Genomic DNA, 27,060 nt, shown 5'->3' with positions numbered 1-27,060 from the left:
CTGTGCATTGTGGAATCTATCTGCTCATAGCTGCTGATAGAAACATCAACATAATGTTCATTCTCTTTCAAAGAGCAGAAAAAAACCCACCACCAAAACAAACACAACCAGCCTAGGTGATCCAGATCTTCTGGATTGCTCTGAGCTGAGTGGCCTTTCTTTTCCAATGTAAGTCCCCTTGTCCTGAGCCACAGCACAGGATTACAGCAGCAGAGAGCTCAGTGTTCAGGCAGCATGCCTGTTAGTCATAAACCCCAGAACAGCTGAGAATTCAGACGTGCCACCTGCTTGGAAGGACAGTCTGTGTGGATCTTCCTGTTTTAGCCTCCTGCCGGTGGGTGAGAAGTCAGCCACCAGGTCCTGATGGCTGGGCAGGAGAGATGGCAGGGCTCGTGTCTGTCCTGAGCAGGTTGCAGACAGAGAGCTGTGTATGTTTATGTTTCAGCACCCATTGTAAATGTTTTTTGTAAATAAAAAAAAGGTAATTAAACTGGTTGCCCATTTGCAGAAGTCAGGTGTGTTCTTTTGTACTCATCCCTCTTGCTCCTCTGATCGATCACAGGGTCTGACCAAGCTGTGTCAGGTTGCTGTGCCTTCACTAGTGGCGGCAGTGGATTCGCTTTATGGAGTGTCAATTTCAGCTGAATTGATGCCATTTGGGCTTCAGAGTGATTTTAAAATTAGATGTTGGAATTTAAAATTAACTTAATTTAGAAACAATTGCTGTTTGGTTGAGTGAGAAGTAACGGAAGTGCTTTCCCTGAGATGCCTTAAATATGCCTGCGTTGTGTTGAATTGGCTGGCTGAGGGATTCAAATGTGCCAGATATTTATAGTGCGAGTTGTTTTAAAATTTGTGTGGTCTTGATCATGTGAACTGGCTTGTGCCAGTATTTTCTGAGACTGGAGAACTAGGAGAACCTACACTGAGGAGAGAGAAGGCTCTTTAGGAGAGCCTAAACAAGTAAAAATCTGATTTCTTGACAGTAAAGAAATCTAGTCAGCACCTAAAGTGGCTGTAAGGTGTTCTCAGATGCAACTCTCAAGTCCTGTCTCTAAACACTCATGTATTAGAACCATTGGATTCCTCTTTTCATTTTCTTTTGCTAAGAGGTAAAAACAAAGATGAGCCAGGGAAGCAAGATACTAGGGGTTTTTTTACAGTCAGTATGATCTGTTGTTACAGAGGACATGAGGGACAGTTTTACTGCTTCTTTGCTTCAAAAGGCAGAGCTGCTGTAAGAATGACCACCTTTTTGCCTTCTGACTGGGGATTTATGGGGCATTTTGGCAACCTAAACTTGTACTTACCTCTGTTGCATTTGTTACTTGTCACTCCTATATCATGCATACTCTTGAGAGGCTTTCTGAAGGTGCAGCTGAAATAAAAGCCTGCAAATGAAATAAAGGCTGTCAGCCTTCCTGGCTTGGAAGGAGCATGGAACTTTGGCACGTTGTGTAGCACTGATGACTGGCCTCTTTCCTGCAACCTTGCTGAAGCTGGGAGATGTGTTCAGGATAAAATGGGCGGGTAGCTGTGTGTGGTGAGTTAAAGGAGAGGGCAGGGAGGAAGCTGGAGGTGATAGATGCAAGGTTCCTGAATGCCCCAGCCTTTTAGAAGTCAGAATAGTTGTTTGTGTGGAACAAGTGATGACTTCATTAAGCTGAGTAAGTGTGCCTGAGAGTCACAGCTTCTAGCAGAGATTTGAGTAGTTTGGTGGCTCTTGATTTTGACTCGGCTGTCTTCAGACAGTCCAGTACTCTTCCTTAAGCTGTATTGGAAATAAGACACTGTCTGTGAAACTTCTTATTGGAAATCAAGTGGTTTTGGTAGCTGGAAAGAGCTGGTAAGACATGCTTACTCTCTTAAACACACCTGACCTGCCTTTTAAACAGCTGCCTGCCTATAAAACCTCACCAAAAAGGAATATACAGATGCTCGTATCTTCTTCTCTCAGAATGCCCAGTAGATAAATTTAAGAATTTTTTAAAAAATGTTTAATAGGTCTGCATTATTTGCCTCCCTTTTTCCAGTCACCATGCTTGTTTACAGTAATGTATTTTCAGGCAGTATTTGTGTAGCTGATGGGAATGCTCTTGAAAGCAAGGGCAGAGGTGCTCTACTGAGTGTGCACTGTGCAGGTGTACCTTTTCAGAAATGCGGCTTTGTCTTGCTCCCGTGCAAACCACTGCAGGATTGAAATAAATGGGAACAGAGTGGGGAGCAAATCAAGTGCTTTTGAAAGTTGTATTACTTAATCAAAGCCTGGGCCTGCCACAAGTGAGGCTCTCAAGTGTCACAGCTTTGCAGTGTGTGTACCAGCCCATCAAATCTACACACCCAATTCACTAATTCCCTCCTATACCTCTGGTATCCATCCTCAGTGTCGTGCCAAGGTTTAGTGCATCCTGCCCTCTTTGGACTTGCTGCCTTGGAGCTGTGGGTTTGCTGGGGTGTACATGGTGGGCCTTGGGGGTTTCTCAGTAGTCATGGGCCATCCACAGCTTCTGTGCTGCCTGCCAGTGGCCAGCGAGCCTGGCTGAGGGACCACCTTTACAGCTGTTTGCCATAGCCTGAGGAGGGAAACGTGCTCTCTCTGGGTTTTCTGAACATATGTTTTCCCTGTGTTTCTTTAGCAATTCGTGGTGGTCTATTTCTTTGAAAGAGCTATCTTTACTAGTTTACCTCCAGGGTCTGAAGGTGGATTCTTCCCTCTGCCAGCTGATGCTTGTCAAACTGAGCAGCCCTTTCCAAGAGCCTGCTCCAGCTGTCTGTGCCCATGCCAGTCTGCATCTGTAGCTCCTCAGAGAGGCTGTGTCTCTAGACAAAAGGCAGCAAAGTGGGGAGGGATTTCTGTCTGTGTCTGAGGAAGGGCTTTGCTTTCTCAGAGTAGGTGTCTGCTCACAGCTGTGAGGGGCAGGAGCTGGCAAACCATATGTGAAGTGACATCCTGGGATGACACGGTGCACTCTTCTTGCTCTTGCATTCCTGCCTTGACATGACCAGAAACAGCTTTATAAAGTGAAGGCAGTGTTAATAACTGAGCCAGCCTCTCTCATTTAAGACTCTAAGTAGCCATGCTAAATAGATGAATGGGCAGTACCACGTGTTGTGCAGGTAAATCATCACCTCAGTGAGAATCACTAGTGTCTCTGGATGAAAGGGGGCTGCAGAGTCTTTAGTTACTTGGAACTTCTCAGCCTTTATCTGTGGACTGTGTGTGCCACCGCTGTGATCAACAGTGTTCTGGGGGATTGTCACCTGCTTTGGTTTGTCCTATGTCCTTTGCTGTCTTACTCCCACACGCATTTTTCCTTCAGTGAGTCTACTCTCTGTTTACATTTCCTCCCTTGTAACCAAATTATCAGAGCCTTATCAACTTCAGCACTGCTGTTGTCTGTCTCTCTGATCAGCCTTTTCTTCATACTGCTCTGCGTTCTGCTGCAAGCATAGCACCATTCACGAAGTTCAGGAAAAGAGGACCTCAAGATTTGCAAACCCTGCTTGTTAAACCCAGCCTTCTCAATGGATATAGTAAAATTAAGGTGTTGAAAGTCAGAGGATGTTACATTTTGATGTAAACGTTGCTTGCTCCGTGCTTCAAAGCTTTTGCCCCATGCTGAGAGAGGTTTGAGCACAAGGTGTGTACCATCTGCAGGTGAGAGCAGCAGGCAGATAGCAAGGAGAGCTGTCACATGGTGGGGATGTGGTCTCCCGTGGGGTTTGCTCTTGTAGTCTGGTGCTGTGCAGGTGCAGAGCACAGTGTTTCTCACACCCTTGTGTGCAATGGTGTCGGGTAATCTGAGCACAAGATGCAGCAAGCACATAATACCTTCTGAGAGACGCTCTGCAAAGAGCAGGAAGGTGAAACTGAGGAGCTGGTGTCAGGCAGGGTGGTTCCAGCTGTCTACGTGTTGTGTGTCTCATCTGCCTGGCCATGCCAGAGACTGAGTCGCCAAGGTGTGTCCTTGAAACTGTCCAGCAGCCCTGGCCTCCTCCCTGTGCACCTTCCTCAGATTTTGCTGCTGACAAACCACAGCCTGCAGAGCTGGTGTGAGTGAAGCCACAGGAGCAGTTTTAGCTCACTGGGCTAGATTACGTTTTCAAAAAGCACGACAGCTTTGCAAAGTCTCTGTTTAGTTTAAGTGGTTTATAGAGTTTGATTTCTTTATCCCAGTCCAGGAGTCCAGATGTTTCCCATGACAGCTAGGAGTGTAGGACGCCTAGGTGGTCAGAGTTGAAAGTGGGCAGAGGGAAATCAGAGGGCCCTTCTTGGGACCTTTAAGGGAGAGGGGAAGGGGCAAAAAGGCCTTGGCAAACACCATGATTTCCCCCTCCCCAGCTTCCAGTTTCCAAGTTGCCAGAATCACATTTCCACTGGGGATGATGTTTTCTGGAAAAACTGGTGAGTGTACTCGTGCTGCTACCAGTGAAACAGCTGATATTTTACTGCTAATACTGATAAAAACAGTGAATGGCTAGGACATGGAAGTTATGCTGACAAAAAAAGGAGAAACTTTCATAAAGGGAGGGAGTTATCTTCTCTCTTAGTGCACTTTCAGTTGCAAAGTGAAAAATTTCAGTTACTTTCAGTTGCATTTGATTGTTGCACTTTGTTTTTCTCTTTTTCCAGTTTCTTTAAAACACTTAGACGTGTTTTAGTATTCAGCTGATTTCAATAGGACTGAAATCATGAAGCTTATCACCCCCTAGAAGTAGAGCCAGGATATCCATATGCAGAAAAGTCTTTGGGATATGCCACTGGAGACTGGGGAGTCAGCTGAAGTTTACTAATTAATGTGTAAAAATCTTGTCGGGACATTTGGTAAATCCATTGTTGCTTACTTGGTTTTTGTACAGCGGCTTAATAAAATGGTGGTGATTGATAAGTTTGGGCCATGACGTTTTTCTGATTTTCATGTGGTGCTTGTTGAAGGCAGCAGCAGATTTTTTATGGAGTGTTTGGCTGTTGGATCAGGCTTTCCTAAGTGCTAATGCTGTTAATGTCACCTTGTTAGATGATTTAATGTGTTGGTGCAATTCATCTCCAAAAGGAGAGAACTCTGCTCCTTTCCTTTAAGAATTAAGGCTTTTCAGTACTCAGAGAATAGAAAGATTATACAGGTGAAATTTAGGTCACTGTTGGTGTCTGATTAAGCATTCAGCTGCATTGTGTGTTAAATTATCGTATCTCACACTTCTGATTTTTAGATCTGGGTTGCACAATGCTCCTGCATCCTCAGTGTGGATGTGGAGTATATTGACAAGCATGGCAATGCAAAGAAATTGGCTCATCTCTCCTCAGACTTGCAAGCTGCTAGCATTTAACCCAGAAAGAAGCATTTCTTACCTTAGCTTACCTGTTTCTCTCTTCCCTGTTTCTACCACCATCTCTTACCTGGGCAAGCTAGTAAGACACCTATTTTTGAGAGTCTGGGAGCACTTTCCTTGCCAGACATGAAGATGAGCAGATGCTCTGAGTTGCTTATTGTCAAGCTGGGGAGGCAGTGAAGAGTTTTGGCCAGATGTCCACACAGACTGAAATCACTTGAAACTCTTCCAAGACGCAGCTTCTTCTGACCAGAAATGCAAATTTTGCCACTGAAGGTGTAACCTCAGGGCTGATGGTTTCTCTGTAGTTTCCAGGCCATCTGGTGCTGTTCCTGTACATCCTGGTACACATATGGCTGAAGGATTTTGCCCCGTCCTCTAGCAAAAGCCTGTCTTGTGAGCAGCTGGAAGCTATACACTATACATAGACAGGGTGTACCAAGTCTCTGATAAAATTACTAGGAGTAGGAGAGCTAATTAATCATTCATTGCCTGTGCATTCTGGTTAGAGCAGTATAAGTGAGTGCTTCTAGCAGTTGCAGACACTGAAGATCCTGTGTAGCTTTCCAAAGCCGTAGGGGCAAAGCATGAGCCCTGTTTTATAAATAGGGAAGCTGTGGACCAATGGTGGGCTTGTCAGGGGTTTTCATTCTTGTTGCAGCTTTACTGCCATTCCCAAACCCTCAAGCTAAATGCACAGATTGTCAGAAAGTTGAGTTGTAGAAACATACACCACTCATCCTCAACTTTTGCTGGGCTGTCCTTGCAAACCAAGAAAGCACAAGAGCAGGCCTGAGAAGGAGGCCTGTCACCATTCACAGATGGGCTGTCCTGAAGACATTTTGCCTCATCCTTGACTCCAGTGTATTTTATGAAAAGCTCTAACAGGGTTGACACCAGAAAAAGTCAAACCTCGATATACCTATTTGTGCTGAGACCCACGGGTTAAAGTGACAGAAGAGAGAAATCAAAGCTGGAACTCCACCAGATATGAAGAACTGATAAATGACTTCTAGGCATTAGTGCTGTTTTGAGACAGCTGACAGCTTCAGGGAGAAAAGATTGTGTCAGTGTCTACTTCTTGGAACTTAGGAGGTTTTGTTTGTTTTTCGAAAGTTTTATGAGGTGTTGAAACACTATTGCATAACTACCTCAGCTCTTCCCTGTTGCTTTCAGGCTTTTGTTTTGCTTAGCTTTGTAGGTAATTTTGCCTGTTAAGCCCCACTGGACTGGTTTTATTCATCAATTACATAAGACAAAGTACTAAGAATAAACTTCACCTTTTGTACTCTTCATCTCAGTGCAGTGATATTTCTTTTCTAAGGAGTCAATAATGGTGTTGTGATGCTTTGGAATTTAAAGGTATGCCAACCACTAAAACATCTAATATTTTGATATGAGGAAGGGATGGGAGGTGAACAAAGAAGTAGTTGTCAGATGTTTTTGATGTCCCATGTAGGCTGAGAGATGGTACATTCAGTGACTTAGCAACTGACAGTGAACTGAGACCCTTGTTGGACTGCCTGGGCAGCCTGTGATCCCAGGAGAAGGCTGGCCTTTTTCCATCTCTGGAAAGAAACGTGTGAGTGTATAAAACTTGAAACTATTTGGCATTTATATTTCTTTGTGACTTTTCAGGCGAATCGCTATTGACAGGGTCTTAGGAATGTGTTGTGGTAAGATAGGCCATACATGCACCTTTCTAGAGGCAAAGAGCTTCATCTCCCAGAGAGGCATAGGGGTTTTTTTTCTGTCTGTGGTTATCCAGCCAGTCCAGGTGAAACTGTACTCTGTTCCGTTGGTGAGCAGTGCAGTCACTGAAGGCTTTCACTGACACAGGGCAGCCTTCCAAAAATGAGTTGGTATTTATTTGTCTCTTGGGATGGCACATAGAGCAAGGTCACATTTGTGTTGCCAAATGAAACTTCAGATGGAGCCAGTGGGGACTGAAACAACCTTGGATTTCTAAATCTATTGGGTGTCCTCTCAGAGTCCCAGTGTGTGAAGTCCTTGCCACAGCCACATACCTCAAGGCACTCTTTCTCTATTTGCAGTACTACTTTGGTCAGTCCTGCCTCCTCCAGCTCCAGATGCTGATCTTTACTCACTGGAGTCTTCTGTCACCTCCCCAAGGTGCTTCAGTCATTTAGGGTCAGCTCCTGCAGGCAATAAGACTTACTGTGGCAAATACTGCTTTCCCAGAAAAGTGTTTTGCATGCCTTCAGGTAGCAAAACAGTCTCTGCTATGGGTGCCCCAGCATCCCATATTGGCCATGTTTGCTGATTTGTTGGACTCATGATGTTCCCTGGAGTGTTTGACCGTGTGCAAAGAGCAGCTTTGGAAGCAGAGCTGGATGGTGACTTTGTGACCACTTTTAGGAGCTGAGGTGCTCTGGGTAACAGCCAAGTCTCAGTGCCCCCTTCCAGCAAGGGTGAAGTGATGAAGTGATGGGTTCATAAATCAAAGAGTTTTCTTTGGAGAAGTGGATGGCTTTGTCCTCCTCTTCTTTTGATGGCAAGATCCTCTCTGCTTTAGTTTTGGACCTTCAGGTCCCAGTACAGAAAAACACCTGTCTGAGCTTAGGTGGTGTGTCCTACAGTGCAGGTAATGTTTGTCCTGCTGGATGTCTGAGAGGAAGAGACCAGAGTCACGGGTGCTGCTGAGACACCTTGTCTGCTATTTGTCATTGACCTTGATCAGCCCTTACAGCTGCTGGTTGTTTAGAGCTCTCAGATAAAAATAGGGTCCCTCATTTATATATATATGTAAATGAACATAAACCAGATGCCAAGCAGTGCTATAGTTGGGTGCTTGTGGACCCAAGTAGGAGGCTGTGTGTTTAAATTTGAGTTACCACCCTCAAACCTGGCTGTGTCTCTGCACTGGCAGTGGGTGAAATAAGTGCTTCTGGAAAGAGCTGCAGGACCAAGGGTGTTGTTGCATGGCAGGTCTCAAGCCCTCCTAAGATGTTTGTGTGCTTGTTACTGGTCAACTTCACCTCTGTTGCCATTAAGTATTTTGAGTGTAATGAAGCACATGTTCAGGTGCTATTTTCCTCAGCTAGAATACGTATTTAAATAGCTGTCACCTTTTTCTTCAGTAACATCCATTAGGGATTTTTCTCCTCATTTTCTCATTCCCAGACATAGAAGGCAAGCCCTCCTAGGGATACATTTTTCTAAACTCATTTAAGGCATATAGGTTAATTGGTGAGTAGGTTTTGGTACTAAGTGTGTTAATGATTTCTGAATGCCTGGGATGTGAGGTTATCATTTGACACGTAATGACTCTTTCCTCTCATGTGCCAGGCAAGTGGGATTTCAGTAATACTGATCACTGTTTCACCCAGCTTACAGGGTGAAATCTTTCTTCATCCACATGGAACGCTAGTATTTGCTCAGGGAAGAAAAAAGAAAAGCAACTTTGCTTCTGTCTGGCATGCAGGGAGCTTTGCCATCAGTTCTGTGCTGTTTCTAATGTTTTATTGAAAAACAAGACTTTCTTCATGCCGAGTTGTAAAAATTGTGTAATGAGTAAGATTTGGTTTGGGATGTTTTTAGAGTAGTTGTCAAACCTGCTTCAGTTACCTGATGTGATGTAATGATGAAAAGTCAATTGTGGCTTGTCTTCCAGAGGACTTGAGTGATGATTTTTTAAAAAAAAATTATTCCGTCATCTCGTTTTGCTTCCTTTATATGGTACTTTTTAATGAGTGTTTGACAGTGATAGTAATAGGTTGATAGGTTCAGACTTGTTCCAAGATTAGTATGGAGGGTGTTATAACACACATCAAGCAATAAATCAAGGTGTGGTGGATGACATCCAGCTTTGTGAATGACTCATCTTCATTGGACATGGGAGCTGTGGAAGGTCAAATATGTTTTGCAGGGTCTGTCTTCTCAGTGTGGATGATCCTGGAATCAAAACTGAATGAGGAGACCTCAAATCTGGGATATCTGTTCCTGAATAACCTGATAGGTTTTCCTGTGTCCCTGAAGCTGGCTGTCATTGTGTATGTATACGTGCCTGAGGCATGTATACCTGCCTGCCTTCTGTGATCTAAACCACCAGGCTTTCCGAGGAGCTCAGCAGTGACACGTTTCCAGCACACCTGGTGCTGTTTCTCCTGTAGGGTGTTTTAAAACTGAATTGGGGTTTAGCGCGCTCAGCTGAATGGCTTCGCGCACGGATTTGCCCAGCCCTGGTGTCCGTGTGTCGCTGTGAGATGAGTGCTGTGAGCAGAGACATGTCCCCTCTGTTTCCCTCAGAGCAAATCGGGGCGCTGGCCGGGCAGCACATCGTGCACGTGGCCTGTGGAGAGTCCCACAGCGTGGCCCTCAGTGACCAGGGCCAGCTCTTCTCCTGGGGCGCCGGCAGCGACGGACAGCTGGGGCTCACCACGATAGAGGACGCAGTGACAGTGCCGAGGTAAGCGTTTAACAGCCTCAGCTTTCCTCGGGGAAGCTCCTTGGAGGTGATGCGTCAAGGGTTGCTCACCTTGGGAGGGTTACTCTTCTCTCAGTGTGGCAGGAATAGGGCCCCTCTCGTGTTGGGATGGAGGTGATTCCTTCTCCTTTTCACTGCTCTTCTGGTGCTCCCTGAGCACTGCAAGTCCTCAGGAGGTTTGGGCAGAACAGACCCTTCTGCCCATGGATGCTCGAGGTATGGAAAAGAAAATTGGAGCATGTGTAGCTTCCTCCATGAAAAATGCCAGAATGTTTTGTACAGAAAGAGGAGGTGCATGAAAGAGTACATAAAAACAGAAGTGCTGTTTGTACTCCATGGTGTTTTATCATGCTCTGTTAAGAACAGATGCAGTCACTCATTTGGTCTGCTACGGTGGATCCAGTGCAGAACAGAAGTTTGGGATGTCTCTCCAGGATGGCTGTCATTGTCAAAACAGTATTTAAAGGAAGAGTTACAATTGCAAAAGATTAATGTTTGAGCTGAAGGCCTCTGTGGAAGACAGTCAACTTACATGTAGTTCTGATAAAACAGACACAGAGAGGCTGGCATAGCAATGTGATAGTGCCATTTTAAAAATAACATTTCTGTGGAATAACTCGAACCTTTGATATGCTGTTATCTGTGCAGAGCACTGAAGAGGGTTTGGTGCTGTAACTCACTGGAACTTCTGGGCCCATAACAGCATGAAAATTGTCGGTGCCTGAAAAAGAATAGTGAAAGAGATACCAAGAACCAGCTATTTTCACTATTCCCAGCTGTTTAGATTCAGTGTTAATAGCAGGAAATGTAGTTGAGTTATTAGTCAGGTATCTAGAGGTCTCCACAGATTTGTATGGACACTTTTCCTCAGTCACAAAACCATAGATTTTGTGTATCTATAAAACAAATATCTGAGTGGAAATGGTAACTTTTATCTAAGGTGATACAGTATTTGTGGACACTTATTCTAAAATAGTGTCGTCATCTTTAGGTTGATAAAGAAATTGAACCAACAGACGATACTGCAGGTTTCCTGTGGAAATTGGCATTGCCTGGCTCTGGCAGCAGGTACTGTAACATCCATTATTAATTACCAAAATTTGTGCGGTTATTTTGCACAGTGTCCAAGACTGCATATTGCTGCATAGTAAATCAAGGACACCCCATGTCCTGTCTGCTTTTGGGCCAAATGGGATGCTATAAAATGGATCAGGTACCATGAATATTGAGGAGGGGCTTTGCCAATAATGTGAAGAAAGAAAGCATTACACACAGACCACCCACTGTTTCACTGGTGAATGATGGCAGAAACGCTTGAAAGCTTTCCATCTTGATTTAGGAAAGTGTGTAATTAATTTCTTTGTGTTGAAATTCTCCTTGGCTGTTACTCTTTTGTGTGAAATGTGCACTGGTTTTTGTTGCAGTGTTTGTTACAGCAGTTGTATTTTGTATTTTGCACTTAGTTGCTTGTGTGTTTATTTGCCTGGTGGCTTCAGGCCATTTTTTTTTTTTTTTTTTTTTTTAGCAAAGAACGTCTCTCTTGATTTTACTTTTTTTCTTTTCATCGTGAGGCTTGGGTGGGAGCGAAGCCTCCAGAACTGTTTCTTTTTCATTTTGGCAAACTTGCTTTTCTGTTGGCTGACTTTCACCCACCATTCTCTTCCTTTCCTTGTTTCAGATGGCCAGTTCTTCACATGGGGGCAGAACAGCTATGGTCAGCTGGGCTTGGGCAAAGAATGTCCCTCCCAAGCCAGTCCACAGCGTGTCAAGTCTCTTGATGGGATCCCTTTGGCTCAGGTTGCTGCAGGTGGAGCACACAGTTTTGCCCTTTCTCTCTCAGGAGCTGTGTTTGGCTGGGGGAAGAACAGCTCAGGACAGCTGGGACTAAGTGATGAACGAGGTATGAAAATTATGCTCCTGGGTGAAAGAAGGATAGACTCCTTTGGCCTAGTGTCTCTTGTTGCACTGACAGTATATTTTTTCTGAGTGGGTCTGTAACACTCAGCAGCTCCTCCTGGGATTGAGATGACAGAGAGTCTCTGTCTCTACAGGCTCTTCATACTTAGTAGAAACAGAAACATGTTTTTTTCCCCTTGTGGGTGTTAATTTAAGTGAGGAGGGTTAAAAAGAGAGGTCTTTCAAGTGTGAATGTCAATATGCAAATATCCAAGAAAGTGCTCATATTCTTTCTCCCTCTTCTCAAAAATTTTGCCCCTGTTTTGTTTGAAGTTGGTTGGAGCCAAGGCTTTCCCTGCAGAACAGCAGGCCCAATGTATCTCCTCATTTCCCAATGTGATTGTGATTGGTGAGCATCTATCTATATGCTACAAAATGATGGCAACACTGAACATCTCAGTATTGTAAAATGTAGTCTAGTTTAGCTGTTGCACAGTTTACCAGACACATAGGGCCAATGGTAGTTTCCTCAGGTGCTAGTCTGAGAAGCCCAGATCTTTTCTGCTTGTTGTTCACAAACTCTTAACTTTTTGGGATAAAACAAGTGAATGGAAGATTTTCTTTGGAGCTTCAAATCGACGTTTTTTATTGGTTTCTGCATGGTTCCTGAGCAGATTTAAGTATCTAGGCAAGTTACTGAGTGTAGACGTGATACCTAACATCTGTGATACCTCCCAGATACCTTGTTCTGTCTGTAAAGGAGGGCTGATCTAAGAGAAGAGCAGCAGTGTCCTTTCCATGTAGATTGGCAGATAAATGCTTCTAATTAAAACAAAGCTGCAGTTTACATATGAGAGGCTTACACTGACATGGGGCTAATCTTAAATTAACAGAATAGGCATCAGCTTGTGGGTTGGTGCTGGCCAGGGATCATATTCTGCTTCCCCCTCAGTGCCTGGCATTGTAGTAAATATGTGGTATTTATGGTAAATGAATCGTGGTAAGACAGTGTGAATTATACTTGTCAAACATGAACAGCAAGGTCTGCAAACATGGGTATTCTGCAGCATCTATTATTAACAATTATGCTGTAGAGAGAAGAAGTGTCATTCCTGTCAAAAGAAAGATCAGAGTGCTAAAATGCAGAAAAAAGTAAATCAAAAATATGCTCTCAATTCTAAATTAGTGGAAATGTGATTGTTTTTCTTTCACTACACAGTAAAAAAGCACCTTACAAATTCTCACCTTCCCACCTTAGGTGAGAACTTAAGAAATGGGCAACTCCTGTAGGTAGGAACCTGACTTTTTGTTGGTATGAAATAAGCAGCTGCTCCCCTTGTTTTGGGGTGCCTACTGCTCCTTGAAGTGCTTAGCTTTTATTTTTACTGTATTCATCCCTGGGAGACGGACTTTAAATGATTAGGGGTGGCAGAGTGAAGGAGAAAAGCATCACTTAATGGTTGGTAGTGATTAACCTTTGCAAGCAGGAGGATCTTCTTCTTAAAGGATGACAACAGAAGGAAAGCTGAGTATTTAAATACACATTGGGATTCAGCATACCATGTGTCTTGCACAAATGTCTCCCATGTGTCAGCGTTCTTCTGTGTGGAAAAGGTCTAAGGAAGGTTTTGGAAGCAAATATTTGCAGTCCTTCCTCAGGAGTCTGAAATGGGGCATGAAGCTGAAGGCTTCTCTCACCACATCTCCCAAACAACAAGTACATATTGAATTTATACAAGATAATCAGCATGTGCATTCTTGTTCTGGATGATTTCGTTTGAGTCAGTCAAGTCTTTTAAGAAGTCGAGGGGAAAAGTTGCAGTGAAGTGCTCAAGGACATATGGGGCCTTTTTCACCACAGTTTTTCAAGTTTCCCTTGTGCTCAGAGACCATGTCTGAAAATCAGACAGAGAGTGCTTTTCTTGGACATGCAGGTTTGTGTTTTTGAAACAGCTGCTTTGTTTCCTTTGACCTCATTGCAGACCGAGAGTCCCCATGTCATGTGAAGCTGTTGCGGTCTCAGAAGGTTGTTTACATCAGCTGTGGAGAGGAGCACACAGCAGTGCTGACAAAGGTAAAGATGCTGACCTGGGAACCCTGGCCACTGTCTCACCTGCCTGATGGCTTCACAGTAGTTTTCTTTGTAATGGCAGGAAAACACAGGTGGACTTACTGTATTCCTTCTGACCCCAGTAAAAGAAATTTAAGTGGAAGGTATAGCCTAATTATTTATTCTGAGATTCATTGCTAACACGATCCTTTGCTGGTATTGAAGATAAAGATGTTAATAATCCACGGCAATGAATAGCAAAACTCAGGTAAATCACTTAAAGAGATTAGCTTTGGGAGGAAAAAAATTAACAAACACACATCCAAAGGGGTGAAAATAGCATTTTGTTGGAAAATAGAGTAATACTGTTCATCAGAATAAGGTGGAAGCTAAAATGAATGAGTGTTTAAATTAAACATTAGTAGTCACAATGTTTGCAAGAGGTTTTCAGTTCCAAACCTGCTGCTTCCAACTAGTGTATAATTTAGTGGCTAGAGGACAGGGCTAGGGTTTGAAAGAGAGCAGCTCAGTTCTCGCCTTGGCTCTGCCACTTTGTAGGTGTTGCTTCCTGTTATGGAGCCTCAGTGTTTTCCACTGTAAAATGAATTAAACAACTGAGTCTGGGATTCCTGTGGGAAAAATACCATTGTAGAAAACTAGTTCTGTAGGAGCTTTTCTAGTGTAGTGATACCTGAAGATAATTCTGCTGGTTTCTCATGGGGTGACATGGTCGCTTATTTGGAAGCTGCGTTAGCAGAACCCAAGTCTCTTTTCTGAATCCTTTGAAAATGCCCATCAATCTCTATCTAAGCTTTGGGCTTATACTGCAACTGGAGTCAGATCCTGCTGGGTTATGGGTCCCTAAATGGAGACTCTGCTGTTTGATTTGCTAACAGAGTGGAGGGGTGTTCACCTTCGGTGCAGGTTCCTGCGGGCAACTGGGCCATGACTCCATGAATGATGAGGTGAACCCCCGAAGAGTTCTTGAGCTCATGGGCAGTGAAGTGTCCCAGATTGCTTGTGGCAGGTGAGTCATGTGGGCAGTCAGAAACTTTTCTTTGGTGGAGGTTAATGCTGATACTGTATTATGCAAATAGGAGAAAATAGTCCTGTTTCTGCCTTCTGTGTGTCAAAGCTAAGTGAATTTAAATCTTACTTTCTGTGAGAATTTTAAGCCATCTAAACAAGATGGTTTTTTAATTGGGGTTGTACCCTGCACTCTAACCTGTAAAAGATACTTTTCCAACTTAATAATTCAGCAAGACTTTAGAGGAGAAGCCCCATTGGTCACAAGTTTCCACACTCTTTAATGAAAAGTGAGTTAGCAGCACTGGTGCTGTGTTATTACCTCTCAGAATATACAGGCTTAGCAAATGATTGAGCTGATACTGTGAGCCTGATACCGCTGCGTGTTGGCACAAGCTACTCTTTTGTCACTTCCACCTAAAGGGCTCCATCCCATAAACTGGTGCCGTTAGGTGGCAAAGACTGAACATTGGTGCCTGTGTAAAGGTGCTGCTTGGCACCAGCTTCTGGCCTAGTGAATTGGTTTGAAAGGCAGGTGTCTGCTAAGGAAGGCAGGGACCTCCCTTGGAATGGAAAATGTAATCTCCCTCCCTCCAAATTAGTATAATTCTGAAATTAAGAGGCATTCAGGCAAAGATATGAGAATAGGATTAACAATTCTTTACTAATATGTATAAATAATAATGAAAAAAACCCTGTAACTTAATAGGATAATTAAAATAGAACAGAGCAGTACAAAACCACCGACAGAGTCAGAAAACAACCTGACACTTTGTTGGTCAGGGTGTTGGTAGCAGTCCAGTTAAGTCCTCCTGGAGTGACAGATGTGGTTCTGTTGATACAATGATCCTGTAGAAGGGTGTTGTTTTCCCCTGAAAGTCCAGTGGTGATGTAGAAGGGTCTGATCTTCCTCTGGGAATCCAGTGGGAAAAGGCTGCTTGTGGTGTTCCAAATCTCTCTAGGATTAGATCAGATAGATTCCAGGTAGGCATGCTTGGCTCCTCCCCCTGGGTGAAGCATCTCCCCATGGGATGATGTGGTTTTATCAGTCACGCAGAGACTCAATGGCCCATTAACAGAAGATATCTCCCTGGAGGGAGGATGTGTCATGGAAGAAATAAAGAAACACTGCCCCACCTGCTTTTAACAGATGGTAATAGAATACATTTGGTTACATCTTGAATTGCAACCAAAAAATTCTAGGAAAAATGAGAATAAGTTCTAGGCTGCATTTGGTTTGGTTGTTGGTTTGGGTTTTTTTGGTGGGGATTTTTTTTGTTTGTTTGGGGTTTGGTTTTTTGGGGGAGGTGGTGTTTTGTTGGTTGGTTGGTTTGGGTTTTTTTGTTACTTTTGGTCTTTGTTTTTTTTAACTGGTAAACAAGGCCCAAACTCTGTACCCATCTCTTACAGACATCACACTTTAGCCTTTGTGCCTTCTTCAGGAATGATCTATGCATTTGGCTGTGGAACAAGAGGCCAGCTGGGAACAGGGCACACTTGCAATGTAAAGTGTCCCTCTCCTGTCAAGGGTCACTGGGCAGCTCATAATGGGCAACTCTCAGGGAAACCTGGTATGTGCTGTGCTTGATTTGAAATGGCAAATGGACATAAATAATTTCACCCATGGTTGTCTAAAGACATCTTAACACTGTACTGTGAAATTTCTGAAAATACCAGAAGAAACCCATCCTATTGTCCCAAATGCACTGTGATAATTTCTAGGTGACATTTTTCTCTCTGTTGATGTGTGCCATCTCCCTTTCTCTTTTTATGGTAGAGCTCAGCATTTCGCAATCTTGAGACTTCATGTAATTGTACTAATACTGTGTCCCAAAGGCTTTGTTCTCTCTTTAAAGCCCCTACTGCAGTTCAAAAATGAGAGCCTTCCCCTCCTGTGTACCTCTCATGAAAGTGCTGCAGTGCTTGGGTTCCAGCTGATTTCAGCAGGGCTTTCAAAGGACCCAGGTGCTCCTTGTAGCTGCACTGGCAGTGCAAACGGGAGGGGAGAAAGTACAAGTAGGGTCTTGCATTCATCAGCCTCTAACACAGCTGTGTCTTTCTCACACAGATGCCTGTAAATACCACATTGTTAAACATATCTTCTCTGGAGGAGACCAAACATTTGTGCTTTGCTCCAAATACGAGGTAAACCAAATGAAGTATCTTTTCAAGTCTTCTCCCCTGTCTCAGCATTCACAACACAGCTTTTGTTTTTGCTAAAATCTTCTGAAATGGAAGTATTGCTTTGGACTCCATTCTGCCTTACAAACCTTACCAGCTCTGACAGTTGTTACAGGGATTTACAACTTCAGTGGCTTAAAGTTGCCTTTCTTCAGAGGCACATCAAAGCCATTGGGAAGATGCTCATTCCAGTTTAATCAGCAGGGAGGGGAACCCAGTCTTTGCAGATTGGAAGCAGGGGGCTGCTTTCCACCCGTGGCACTGGCTTCTGCGTTCACATGTTGTAGGGCCATCAGCCACATGCAATGGGATTTTGTCAAGCAGTGCTGGATGGAGGGCTGAATGCTGAATTGGTTTTCTCTCTTCTTTTTTCTTTCAAGAAGTGTTTGGGATAAACTTTTGAGGCATGGAAATAGGTCTAAAATAACTGTACTAAGCCCGTAGTTATATATGACAGCATTTAAGAAGGCTTTGGTACATCTAGGAAACGATATTTTGATTTTTTATTTTCCTTTTTTTAAATGTATTTGAGGATCTTTTTTTTTTTCCTCAAACTTTTTCATACCCTCCCTTTTGGACTTGTTAGTAATGCCACAAAACTTCTAACCAAACCTTTGCAGAGACCACACTAAGGAAGCTATCAGTTATTTATTAAAACAGAGATTATAGATAGGAAGGAATTGTTTTACAAGCCTTGTCTTTGCTGAAATCTGTATCTTCTCACAGAATTCCTTGCCTGCTGATGATTTCCGGACCATAAATGAAACACGTTACACCTGTTTAATAAATGATGAAACTATAGATGTCTGGAGGCAAAAGCTTTTAGAAAAGAACAGTTCTAATTCTGTCAAGTAGGTATTGTGGCACTGGACAAGCCTTTTGTTGAAAGTTCTGTTTAAATAATTTTGTTGGCTTCCGTGCCATGCTTTCACTTGAAATTTAGCAACCTTTTCAAGTGTGGTTCTTGGTGGTTTCCAAGGGGAGGAGTTGCCAGTCACAAGGCTGCCAGGTGAGAGTTTCTGAGCAAAACCAAAGCAATTTGAGGCTGCCTCAGCATTGCAGATGGTGGGTGGGAACTTGATGTTAAAGTTGTCCTGCGTTGTGTGCTTAAAATTTATAAAAAGCAGCAAGAACTTGTGAACAGACTGATTAAGTTCTTTCCCCAGTGTGTTTGCCAGAATAGGTGTAAAGGAGGGACTAATTCCTCCTTCCAAAGAGGGACCTTTCATGATCCTAAATGAAGTCTTGCCCTCTGTGCCTCTAAAAGGGGTTATCCCGACATTGTTTCCCATAAAAGGATGGGAAGAGAGAGGAAGAGATTTACTGAGGCATCCATTCATAACCTGTATCTCTGTTTTCTTTTGTCTTCATGCTGCAAACAGTAATGTTGTTCAGATACTGTCCTCAGCTGCCTGCTGGAATGGAAGCTTCTTGGAGAAGAAGTAAGTACCAGATTGCCAGATGTATGCCTTTCCCTTGATGCAGAGTGGAATCCCTTTGCTTCACTCGCTTCTGCAGTGGGATTTGGTTTTTTTGATCAGGCAGGAGATGGGGGCAGAGGATGTCCCCTAAAGGGGTGGTGGTCACACCTGGGTAAGGAAGGCAAATGGTCTAATAGGGTGCATGAGGAGTCTACTGTAAGTGACGGATTTCTTGCAGTTGCCACAATGAAAGAGAAGCCAATATCGTTAAAGAGAGGGTTAGGAATAGGACATTAAGAGAAATTAGGGATGCCAGGTATCTGAATAGTCTCTTACCCAGATGAGCTAGCTGATGCACGTGAAAGTGTACTTCCACACAGGCTGCTCTTGAAAATACATCGGGGCAACAGGGAAGTGCTTTCCTTCTAGGTGACATCACATGTGGAAAGTTTTGTGCTCCTGCTTACAAAAGGAGGAATTTCAAACGGGTGTAACCCACAATAGGTGGTGACAAGGTTGTAAGACGTGTAGCTGAGTCAAAGGCTGTGGGTTGGGAAGGCTTGTGTTGGCTGTGCCTAAATGTTGAGGAGGTAACAGCATAAGATGAGGAGGAGGAGAAATCTTTCTGGTGATGTGATGAGTAAATGACCTGTAACTAGGTGAAGAAAAGCTTATTCTGAGTGATCTTTGCTTAGTACATTCCAAGAGCAACTTGAAAAAGAAGGCAGTTTGCTAATGGTTGGTGTTTTTCTGCATGTCCAGTGGTTTCTTCTCTAGTGTTGTGACATGTTATTGCATCAGGAGAGTTGTGTCATGTTGATTTAAAACCCTTGTTGAGGTATCCAAGATGTTGAGTCACTTTAAATAGTCTCACGTCTCCTTTAGATGTGGAAATGAGTGGAGGTTTTGGCTTCATCAGCCAGATACAGTTGTTCTTCCACTTCACTGGTGTCTTGGCTAGTGCAAGACTTAAATTCTACAGAAAATATTTGACCAAATAAGTGATAAATTCTGAAGCCTTAAATGAGGCTGTGTGTAACTGTGTACCTTTATACATGAAGTCTTACATCAAAGTGCACTTGACAGAAACACCCAGTGCATCCCTCCCCTGTCTTAAGGCCACGTAGGCCTGTTTGCATTACAGGATTAGGTGGGGGAGCAGCTTTTCCATGGCTGTGTGCCTGAGCACCCCCAGCACTACCTTTGCAGAGCGCAGCCTGACGTGTTCTGTACCCTGGTGTGTCTCTGGGCAGCTGTTCCCAGCCTGCAGCCTGTGCTGTTGTGGAACAGCCATTCTACTACAGCAGGCCTGTTTAGCTCCTCATGTTGTTACAGTCCCACCATCAAATTGACAAATGCATCCTGTCTTTAATAGCTGCCTTCCCCTTCAGAGTGTCTAATACAGCGCTCTTAAGGCAGTGAGGGAGTCCTGAGGACACCAGAGACTTTGATGAAGTGTTTCTCTGGAAGAATCCCAGCCCTACTCAAGGCCTGGAGGAATTCAGAAGGGAGAGTCTTTGTTTCTAGTCTTGCCAATTCCCTAGTGGGCATTTTTCTATTGCTGGCTCTCAGGCCATGCCAATACACAGGTGATGGGGTCTCTTCCTTAAACTTATACCTGTCTGTGATTTCTCTTTTAAAGAATCGATGAACATTTTAAAACCAGTCCAAAGATCCCAGGGATTGATCTGAACTCCACAAGAGTGCTGTTTGAGAAGCTGATGAACTCTCAGCACTCCATTCTCCTAGAGCAGGTATTGCACTTCTGAGGTTTGGATATTCAGAGGGAAAATCAGGTCTTTGTCCCTCTGTAACATGCAAGTACCAGCAGAATTGTTGGGCAAAAATTGCATTGCATATCTAAAGGCAGACACTTACTGGTACTTCTCCTTTGACCTGGGCTGATTTTGACCTGCTCAGAATGTGTCTCCAAGGCTTTTATTCAAAACAAGTTTATCTCATGACATTTAATACTTGAATGTCTGCTGAAATAAATATCTGCTCTCTCTGCATGTTATATTTGTAATTATTATGTGTCTGTCAGGACTTCAGTACTTCATGGTTGTATAATTTATTCTACCTCAGAGAATTTCTTTCACAAGTGCAGTCTTGTGGGATAAAAGCATACATGTTCCTCTTGCCACTTTTAGCTGTAGTATTTATAGCTTTGGGTTTTGTTGTCTGGGTTTGACTTTTGAAACAGGGTTTTGCCATTTCATCAGCCCTTAAATATCATCTGCATTGTAGGTGCTCTATCACCCAGGGTAAATTGTCTTTTTTGTTTTGTTTTCTCTCTAGATACTGAAGAGCTTTGAAAGCTTTTTGATTCCTCAGCTGTCCAGCTCTCCACCAGATGTTGAGGCAATGAGGATCTATCTGATTCTCCCAGAATTCCCACCATTCCAAGACTCCAAGTATTACATCTCTCTGACACTTCCTCTAGCAATGGCTATTCTGCGCTTGGATACCAACCCCAGCAAAGTGCTTGGCAAGTGTCATTTAAGAGTTGTTTTAACTTAGAAGTAAAATATCATTTCAAAGAACACTTACTAGGGAGATTAATCTAATTTGCCTTATCTAGTTTAGCCACATTCAGAGACTCAGTTCCAGATTAATGTGCATTGTTCTAGAGAAACAGGTTTTTGTATATAGTGAAGATTAAATGATCCTATTCTTTTAAATTTGATCAGCTATTGATCACTTTAGAGTATCTTTTCTGTATAAGGTTAAAAAAAAAAGAATACTGAATATAATACTAAATTATTTTGCCCTCTACAAGATGCAGACAAACCTGTTAGTCTGTGACTAAGCTGAACACTTAAACTCTTCTCACATTTCTGAGTGTTTTAATTTCTAATATATTTTCCTCTGAGTTTGTTTCAAACTAAACAGAACATATGCTGCTAATGATTGTTGCTCACATTCGTTACGCTACTACTGTTCTTGTTATCTTACTCTGTTTCTTAAGGCTATCTTGTACTAAACCTGATATTATCATGTAAAATGCTATCTGATGCATTCAGACCTCCAAAAGAATCCTAGGCTCCAGCTTTTTCTCTGCATGTGATTGGTTCTAGGAAAGAAGCTGATAGTCAGGGTCCCTGCAGGGGAAAGTAAGGGTTACCTGTCCTGGGTAAGAAAGAAACCAGCCTCTCTAAAGAGGGGGAGTTAATCCTTTAGTGCAGATGTGCCAGGAGACATGCTCTGACACCTGCTGGAAGAGTATGTGGTGCCACAAAGAATTGCCCAGGCAGTTCTTTCCTTGTCACCCCTGAGAGACAGACCCCACAAGATCACAGTATCCTGCATGCCAGGTGCTTGAAACAGTGTCTTGAACTGAAGACTGGAAAACTAAATTCAGACTCTCACCCTGATCAGGATTTGGGCTGGGTAGTGACTGGTGTGGCTGGATGAGAGTGGAAAGGGAGGAGCTTTTCAGTTTCTGGTCTTTAGATGACTCTGCCTCACTTTCCTGTTGCTATAGCTAGGGCAGGAATAGGGAAGTTTTTTGAAAGAGTCTTCATGTGTATTCCCCTTTTTTTCAGTTGTAACCTCTTATTTAGGGGATGCTCTGGCCTTTGATTAATTTTACATCGATGTCCTCTGCTTTCCAGATAATTGGTGGTCTCAGGTGTGCCCAAGATACTTCCTCAGGCTTGTGGACCTCTATAAAGGTGCAGTGGTTTATCTCCTCAGTGGAAGGAAGACGCTGCTGATCCCAGTCCTGTTCAGCAGCTACATTACAGCTGCTCTCAGGCTTCTGGAGAAACTCCACAAGGTGAGAGGAAAGCCTGGGCCTGTGTTGGCTCAGGATCATTCAGTCTTGTCTGCCCTTTGCCAGTCGTGAGCTGTGTCACTGGGCTTTGGTAGTGGGTAGTTCACAAGAAGATAAGCACAGGGTTTGCTCTCCTCTCCTGGTGTATTGAGTGTATTTGTCCATCCAGTCACAACGTGGGGAAGATGTTAGTGGCTTTCCAAAGTCCAAGGATCCTGAAGATTGCTTAGTCCTGTGTCCAAGACTAGAAATAAAGTCACCCTAAAGAAGGCTGCTGCTGGGCCATGTGCTGTGGCATCACAAACACCTGGCTGCCTCTGCTCTCACTCTGCTGTTGCTGAGTGGTCGGGGTGAGGAAGAGAGGGAACTAAAGTTACAAAGAGTTTTGTTTGATTTTCTTAGTTTGTACCAAAGTATAAGAGATTGTGTATTGTTTGCAAAACTTTCTGGGTCCTCTCGTTGCAAACTGCTATAACCAAATTTATGGGAGCAAACCTGAAAAATTATGAAAATACATTAAAATATGTTGAATATTTCCATCTGTTTTCTTCACTAGGTGAATCAGAAGGTTAAACACGTGGAATATGATAAGTTTTATATCCCTGAGATTTCCAGCTTGGTGGACATTCAGGAGGATTATCTCATGTGGTTTTTGCACCAGGCTGGAATGGTAAGAGGTTTTATGTATAGTCATGAAATAGCTGTCCATGTTTGTGTCTCTGGCTGTAGATCTGTATTTCCAATATCCTTAATGAGAGTGTAATGTATTCAGCATAGGAGCTTCTATATGTTAAATATCTCAGATCTGAGTGCTCGGTGGCTTTACAAAATTGACTTTAAAAGGCTGTCGAAAGAGTTGAAGCTAACAATATTTAACCAAAGCTTGCAACAGTCTCTGTGGTTATCCATGTGAATTTCATTCAGTCTTTACACAGGGGGATTAATTCAGTCACTGGATCCTTTTAATGTAATCAACACCTCAGGAGCCAAGTCCTATATTCTAAAATTATAATTTTTGCCCTTTACTTCTGCTGTTTAGGCAGGTATTGTGAATAATGTAGCCAGTGATGTTAAAATGTTGCTCTGTAAGAGGAGGCAGTGTGGCGTTCTGGCTAGGGGACTGAACCAAGCCTCAAGAGATGTGGGTTCTATTCCTGGCTCTTCCAGTAACCTGCTGGGTGATCTTGGGTAAGACCCTTCACCTCTTTTATGTCTCACTTTCCCATCTGTAAGAAAGGAGATAAACAAACTGAGGGCTGAAATATGCTGTGTGGGAACCCAGTGAGATTGTTTAATTATAGCAAGGAAAGGAATCCCAAGTGTAAAAAAAAAAAAAAAAAACACCAAAAAACATCTGCAAAGAGTAAAACCTGACTGTAGCAATAACTTCTGTGTGTGCTTTCATGGGTTTTGTAAGTGTTGTGTGTGCTGTGTCCCCATCCTCTACTTTCCATCATTTAAATAGTCCTGCTGTGTGCTTACCTTTAGTGAGCAGAACAATAAAGTACTGACTTAAATTTATGTAAGGGATAGCTAAAAATGTGTCAATATGGCTAATTACAAGTAATTTGCATTGCAGGGGTGTTCTTACATCACCAGGTAGGGGCCTTATGGTCTCTCCTGTTGTTTCATGTGGTTTCTACCACTGTCACTCTTCATAAGAGCGAGTTTCACCCATGGCAGACTAACACAGGATTCTATGCCAGTCAGTCCTCTTAGTAATGTTTGATGTTTGTGTTTTGAATTAGCCATGTGCAGTTTCTTGAGAAGGACGTTCCCATGCTTTTCTTTAAGAGAAAGAAAAATGGGTTGTTGATCCCAAAGGAGGAAAATTTACTTTAGGTCACCTTTGGACTAATCCATCCAAAAAACCCACAAGACAAAAAATTGAAAGAATAAAAGATTTTCATACTTCTCTTTTCTTTCACAGAAAGTAAGGCCATCCATCATGCAGGTAAGAAAATTGTTTCTCAAGACTCTTATTTAAAGAAATGCTCTGGAAGCTGTGCATAGGAACAAATCTTGCCTGCCTTTCTTGCAGGACGCTGTGACTCTCTGCTCTTACCCTTTCATCTTCGATGCTCAAGCTAAGACCAAGATGCTACAGACAGATGCAGAATTACAGATGCAGGTAATCATTCTCTCTTCCAATTTTTCTGACACACTTTTTTTTTCTCTGCCTTTTGCAATGGTGCCTGCAGGGAAAGGATGTTAACTGGGAGCTGGTGTATGCAACACTTTGTTTTCCATGATACAGGAGAGGAGTGTAGCTGGAGAACTTCTTTGTCCTGGATATTGCAGAGCCAGTGCTTGGTGTCTTTCCTTTCAAAATGTTTTTCTGGCAACATCAGAACTGCCAGATGTGCATGTGATGGAAATTTAAACTGTATAGGGAAGGAGTAGTTACGTATTTATGATAATCCAAGGATAAGGAGCAAGGTGAGGAGCTGTTAGACTGGATAAGTAGACGACTGTTCAAGTAAGTGGACACTTGTTTTCAAAATTTCTGCCTGCTGCAGGAGTGGTTGTTCCTTCTGCTAGTGAGGTGAGTGTTGCAGACCAGCTCCTGATGCTGTTTGTGGCTGCAGGCAGCAGCTGTTGCCATCAGCCCACCCACCCAGCTGTAGTCAGGGGCACTTCACAGGAGTGTGCTGACTGCACGTGTCCAGCTCCAGCACCCTGTAGGTGGCAGCCAAGCCAGCTCACAGCCAGGCTGTGACAAGGACAGCTGGCCTCTGTGCCAATGTCAATGTCCCAGTGCCAGGCACTGCTCACACAGCTGCCTCCTGAGACAGGCAAGGCGTTGGGCACTGCCCCCTCATCCAGTGCAGCTAGTCTGGGACTAGTCCCATCCTTTGGGAAATAAATTTGCTGAGGTCCTTGGTTCCTTCAGGGTGGAAAACTGAAGGAGCCACTTGTGACCATGGTGCTAGTTCCATGTAATACCCATCTCCTGGCTTTTCTGTGGCAGCTTGAACACACAGCCTGCAGCAAGGCAGAAGAGGCTTGGCCTATGCTCAGATGGTGCAGTCACCTGCTCTCATTTTGTCAGCCTCTTGCATGTTTTCAGCTGCCCAGTTTGTCAGCAGTGCACTGCTGAGAGGAGATATTGGCCTTACCTTGGCAGAACAGCAGACTGGTACAGGTTTTGTTGTCCTGGGAGACAGGATCTTTAGCAAGACCATCACTTAGGTTGTTAGAGAAACCAGTAGTTAGTTCTCTGAGTGTTGGAACAGAGGAAGCCTGGTCTCTGGTGGGTATCTGTCTCTGATTTAACTGACTTTTAAATTGAATTTTTAAATGTGAATTTGCCATTTGCTGTGGACAACACATGAGAAGAAATAACCTAAGTGCAGCCAAAGCTTAGACTGGGCTTTGTGCCTTGTCCAACTCCAGAAAATTTGTGTGGATGAGGGCTTTGAATTGTATGTGATGGGATCCCTGGTGCCTTCCCAAATGGATTTGTCAGCTGGCTCCTTGCTTGGTATATTTGTAGCATTTGTTTTCCGTCCTGGACTCACACTTACCTGAGTGTGTTCACACTGAGTTTCTTGACTCTGTAAGAGCATGAATAAGGCCTCTTCTCCCCACCCACCTGCCTAATGTGTAAAAAAAAAAAAAAAAAAAAAAAAAAAAAAATCAGGGATTTAATCTCTCTTGCTCAAATAGGAGCTGAATAGGAGTGATGAATTGATCAGTGGACTAAAAGTGTTGGTGTGGGAAGTGGGGGAACAGGGCATACAGGCACACACAGAGTACAGAGGGAGCATGGAATTCTTATGGGTTCTTGGACCCTGGAGAAACCAAAAAGACAGAAAGGAACACCAGGCATGTAGTTGCTAACTGTTTTCCATTGATAAGAAGAAAGAAGCTGAGCTGTGGCTGCTTTTCACTTCTCTTTTATTTACAGGTTGCAATAAATGGTGCAAATTTGCAGAATGTCTTCATGCTTCTCACCCTGGAGCCTCTGCTGGCCAGAAGCCCTTTCCTGGTACTTCACGTTCGCAGGAGTAACTTAGTTGGTGATGCTTTAAGGGAGTTGAGCATCCATTCAGACATTGATTTGAAAAAACCTCTCAAAGTAAGTTTCCCCCATATCTTTAGCTCTCTCTCATTTAGCAAACATTTCTGCAGCCTTTGAGCCATTGACATTACCATTTCACCAGTGTGCAGTAACTTCTCCATAGGTGTTGCACACAAGGAGCATGTGGTCTGGTCAGTGCAAGGACTGAGTCTGTTTTCTGACTCCTGCAGTGCTTTGATAGTGGATAGTTTACAAGAAGGCAACCACAGGGTTTGCTCTCTTCTCCTGGTGTGTTGAGTGTACAAGGGCCAGGGGAGGAAGCATTTTGTGATGTTACGCAGTCTGTGTTTCGCCCTTCTGCAGGAGCAATAGTTTACAATAGGATGTGTTTCATCTCTGAGAGATTGCCACAATCTGCAGTAGCTGCTGTCATGCTGCTGCTTTGATTGTTGGGATGGCAGGTGGTTATTTATGATTTGCATGAGGATTTAAATGTTCTCAGAATACCTAATTTGCCACCCCTGTTCCCTTTCTGTCCCTGCAGGCAGAGCACTGAAATGAGCTCGTGGGTTGCTGTGGGTTTGGGCATGTTGGACAAATTGCTTTGCATGGCTCTCAGTTAGAGAGAGGCGTGATTCCCTCTGTCTTAGCTCTGCGTCCCTGTCACTGATCTGCTTTTTCTACAGGTCATCTTTGATGGTGAGGAAGCTGTTGATGCTGGAGGAGTGACAAAGGAATTTTTCCTCCTGCTGTTAAAAGAACTACTCAACCCTATCTATGGCATGTTCACTTACTACCCAGAGTCAAACCTGCTGTGGTTTTCAGACACGGTATGCCCTTGCCCTCTATACATGCAGGTTGGAATAATATGCTGCATTTAATTGACAAGGAAGTTAGTTGCAGACTGTG

At 43.5% G+C, this 27,060-nt stretch overlaps 1 protein-coding gene across 4 annotated transcripts in view; it reads left to right on the top strand.

Annotated features, from left to right (window-relative positions):
- The window catches only part of HERC3 (HECT and RLD domain containing E3 ubiquitin protein ligase 3), a 45,163-nt gene that overhangs the window by 8,991 nt on the left and 9,112 nt on the right, over window positions 1-27,060 (top strand). Inside the window, exons 3-19 of one of the 4 annotated variants that reach the window (XM_066317945.1) lie at window positions 9,601-9,760; window positions 10,770-10,846; window positions 11,457-11,678; window positions 13,657-13,748; window positions 14,621-14,751; window positions 16,161-16,321; window positions 16,819-16,895; window positions 17,658-17,782; window positions 18,314-18,373; window positions 19,995-20,106; window positions 20,651-20,840; window positions 21,967-22,130; window positions 22,684-22,797; window positions 24,058-24,081; window positions 24,169-24,258; window positions 26,038-26,208; window positions 26,838-26,981. In XM_066317945.1, the coding sequence (XP_066174042.1) occupies window positions 9,601-9,760; window positions 10,770-10,846; window positions 11,457-11,678; window positions 13,657-13,748; window positions 14,621-14,751; window positions 16,161-16,321; window positions 16,819-16,895; window positions 17,658-17,782; window positions 18,314-18,373; window positions 19,995-20,106; window positions 20,651-20,840; window positions 21,967-22,130; window positions 22,684-22,797; window positions 24,058-24,081; window positions 24,169-24,258; window positions 26,038-26,208; window positions 26,838-26,981 (2,114 nt within the window). Of the gene's footprint in view, window positions 1-9,600; window positions 9,761-10,769; window positions 10,847-11,456; window positions 11,679-13,656; window positions 13,749-14,620; window positions 14,752-16,160; window positions 16,322-16,818; window positions 16,896-17,657; window positions 17,783-18,313; window positions 18,374-19,994; window positions 20,107-20,650; window positions 20,841-21,966; window positions 22,131-22,683; window positions 22,798-23,166; window positions 23,480-24,057; window positions 24,082-24,168; window positions 24,259-26,037; window positions 26,209-26,837; window positions 26,982-27,060 lie in introns of those variants that run through there. The other 3 variants (XM_066317946.1, XM_066317947.1, XR_010743475.1) reach the window with 3 other exon arrangements.

Source organism: Sylvia atricapilla, chromosome 4 (assembly GCF_009819655.1).
Source record: "Sylvia atricapilla isolate bSylAtr1 chromosome 4, bSylAtr1.pri, whole genome shotgun sequence".
Classification (NCBI taxonomy): domain Eukaryota; kingdom Metazoa; phylum Chordata; class Aves; order Passeriformes; family Sylviidae; genus Sylvia; species Sylvia atricapilla.
The sequence above is the reverse complement of the archived record's forward strand: the minus strand, read 5'-3'. Positions and strand labels throughout refer to the sequence as shown.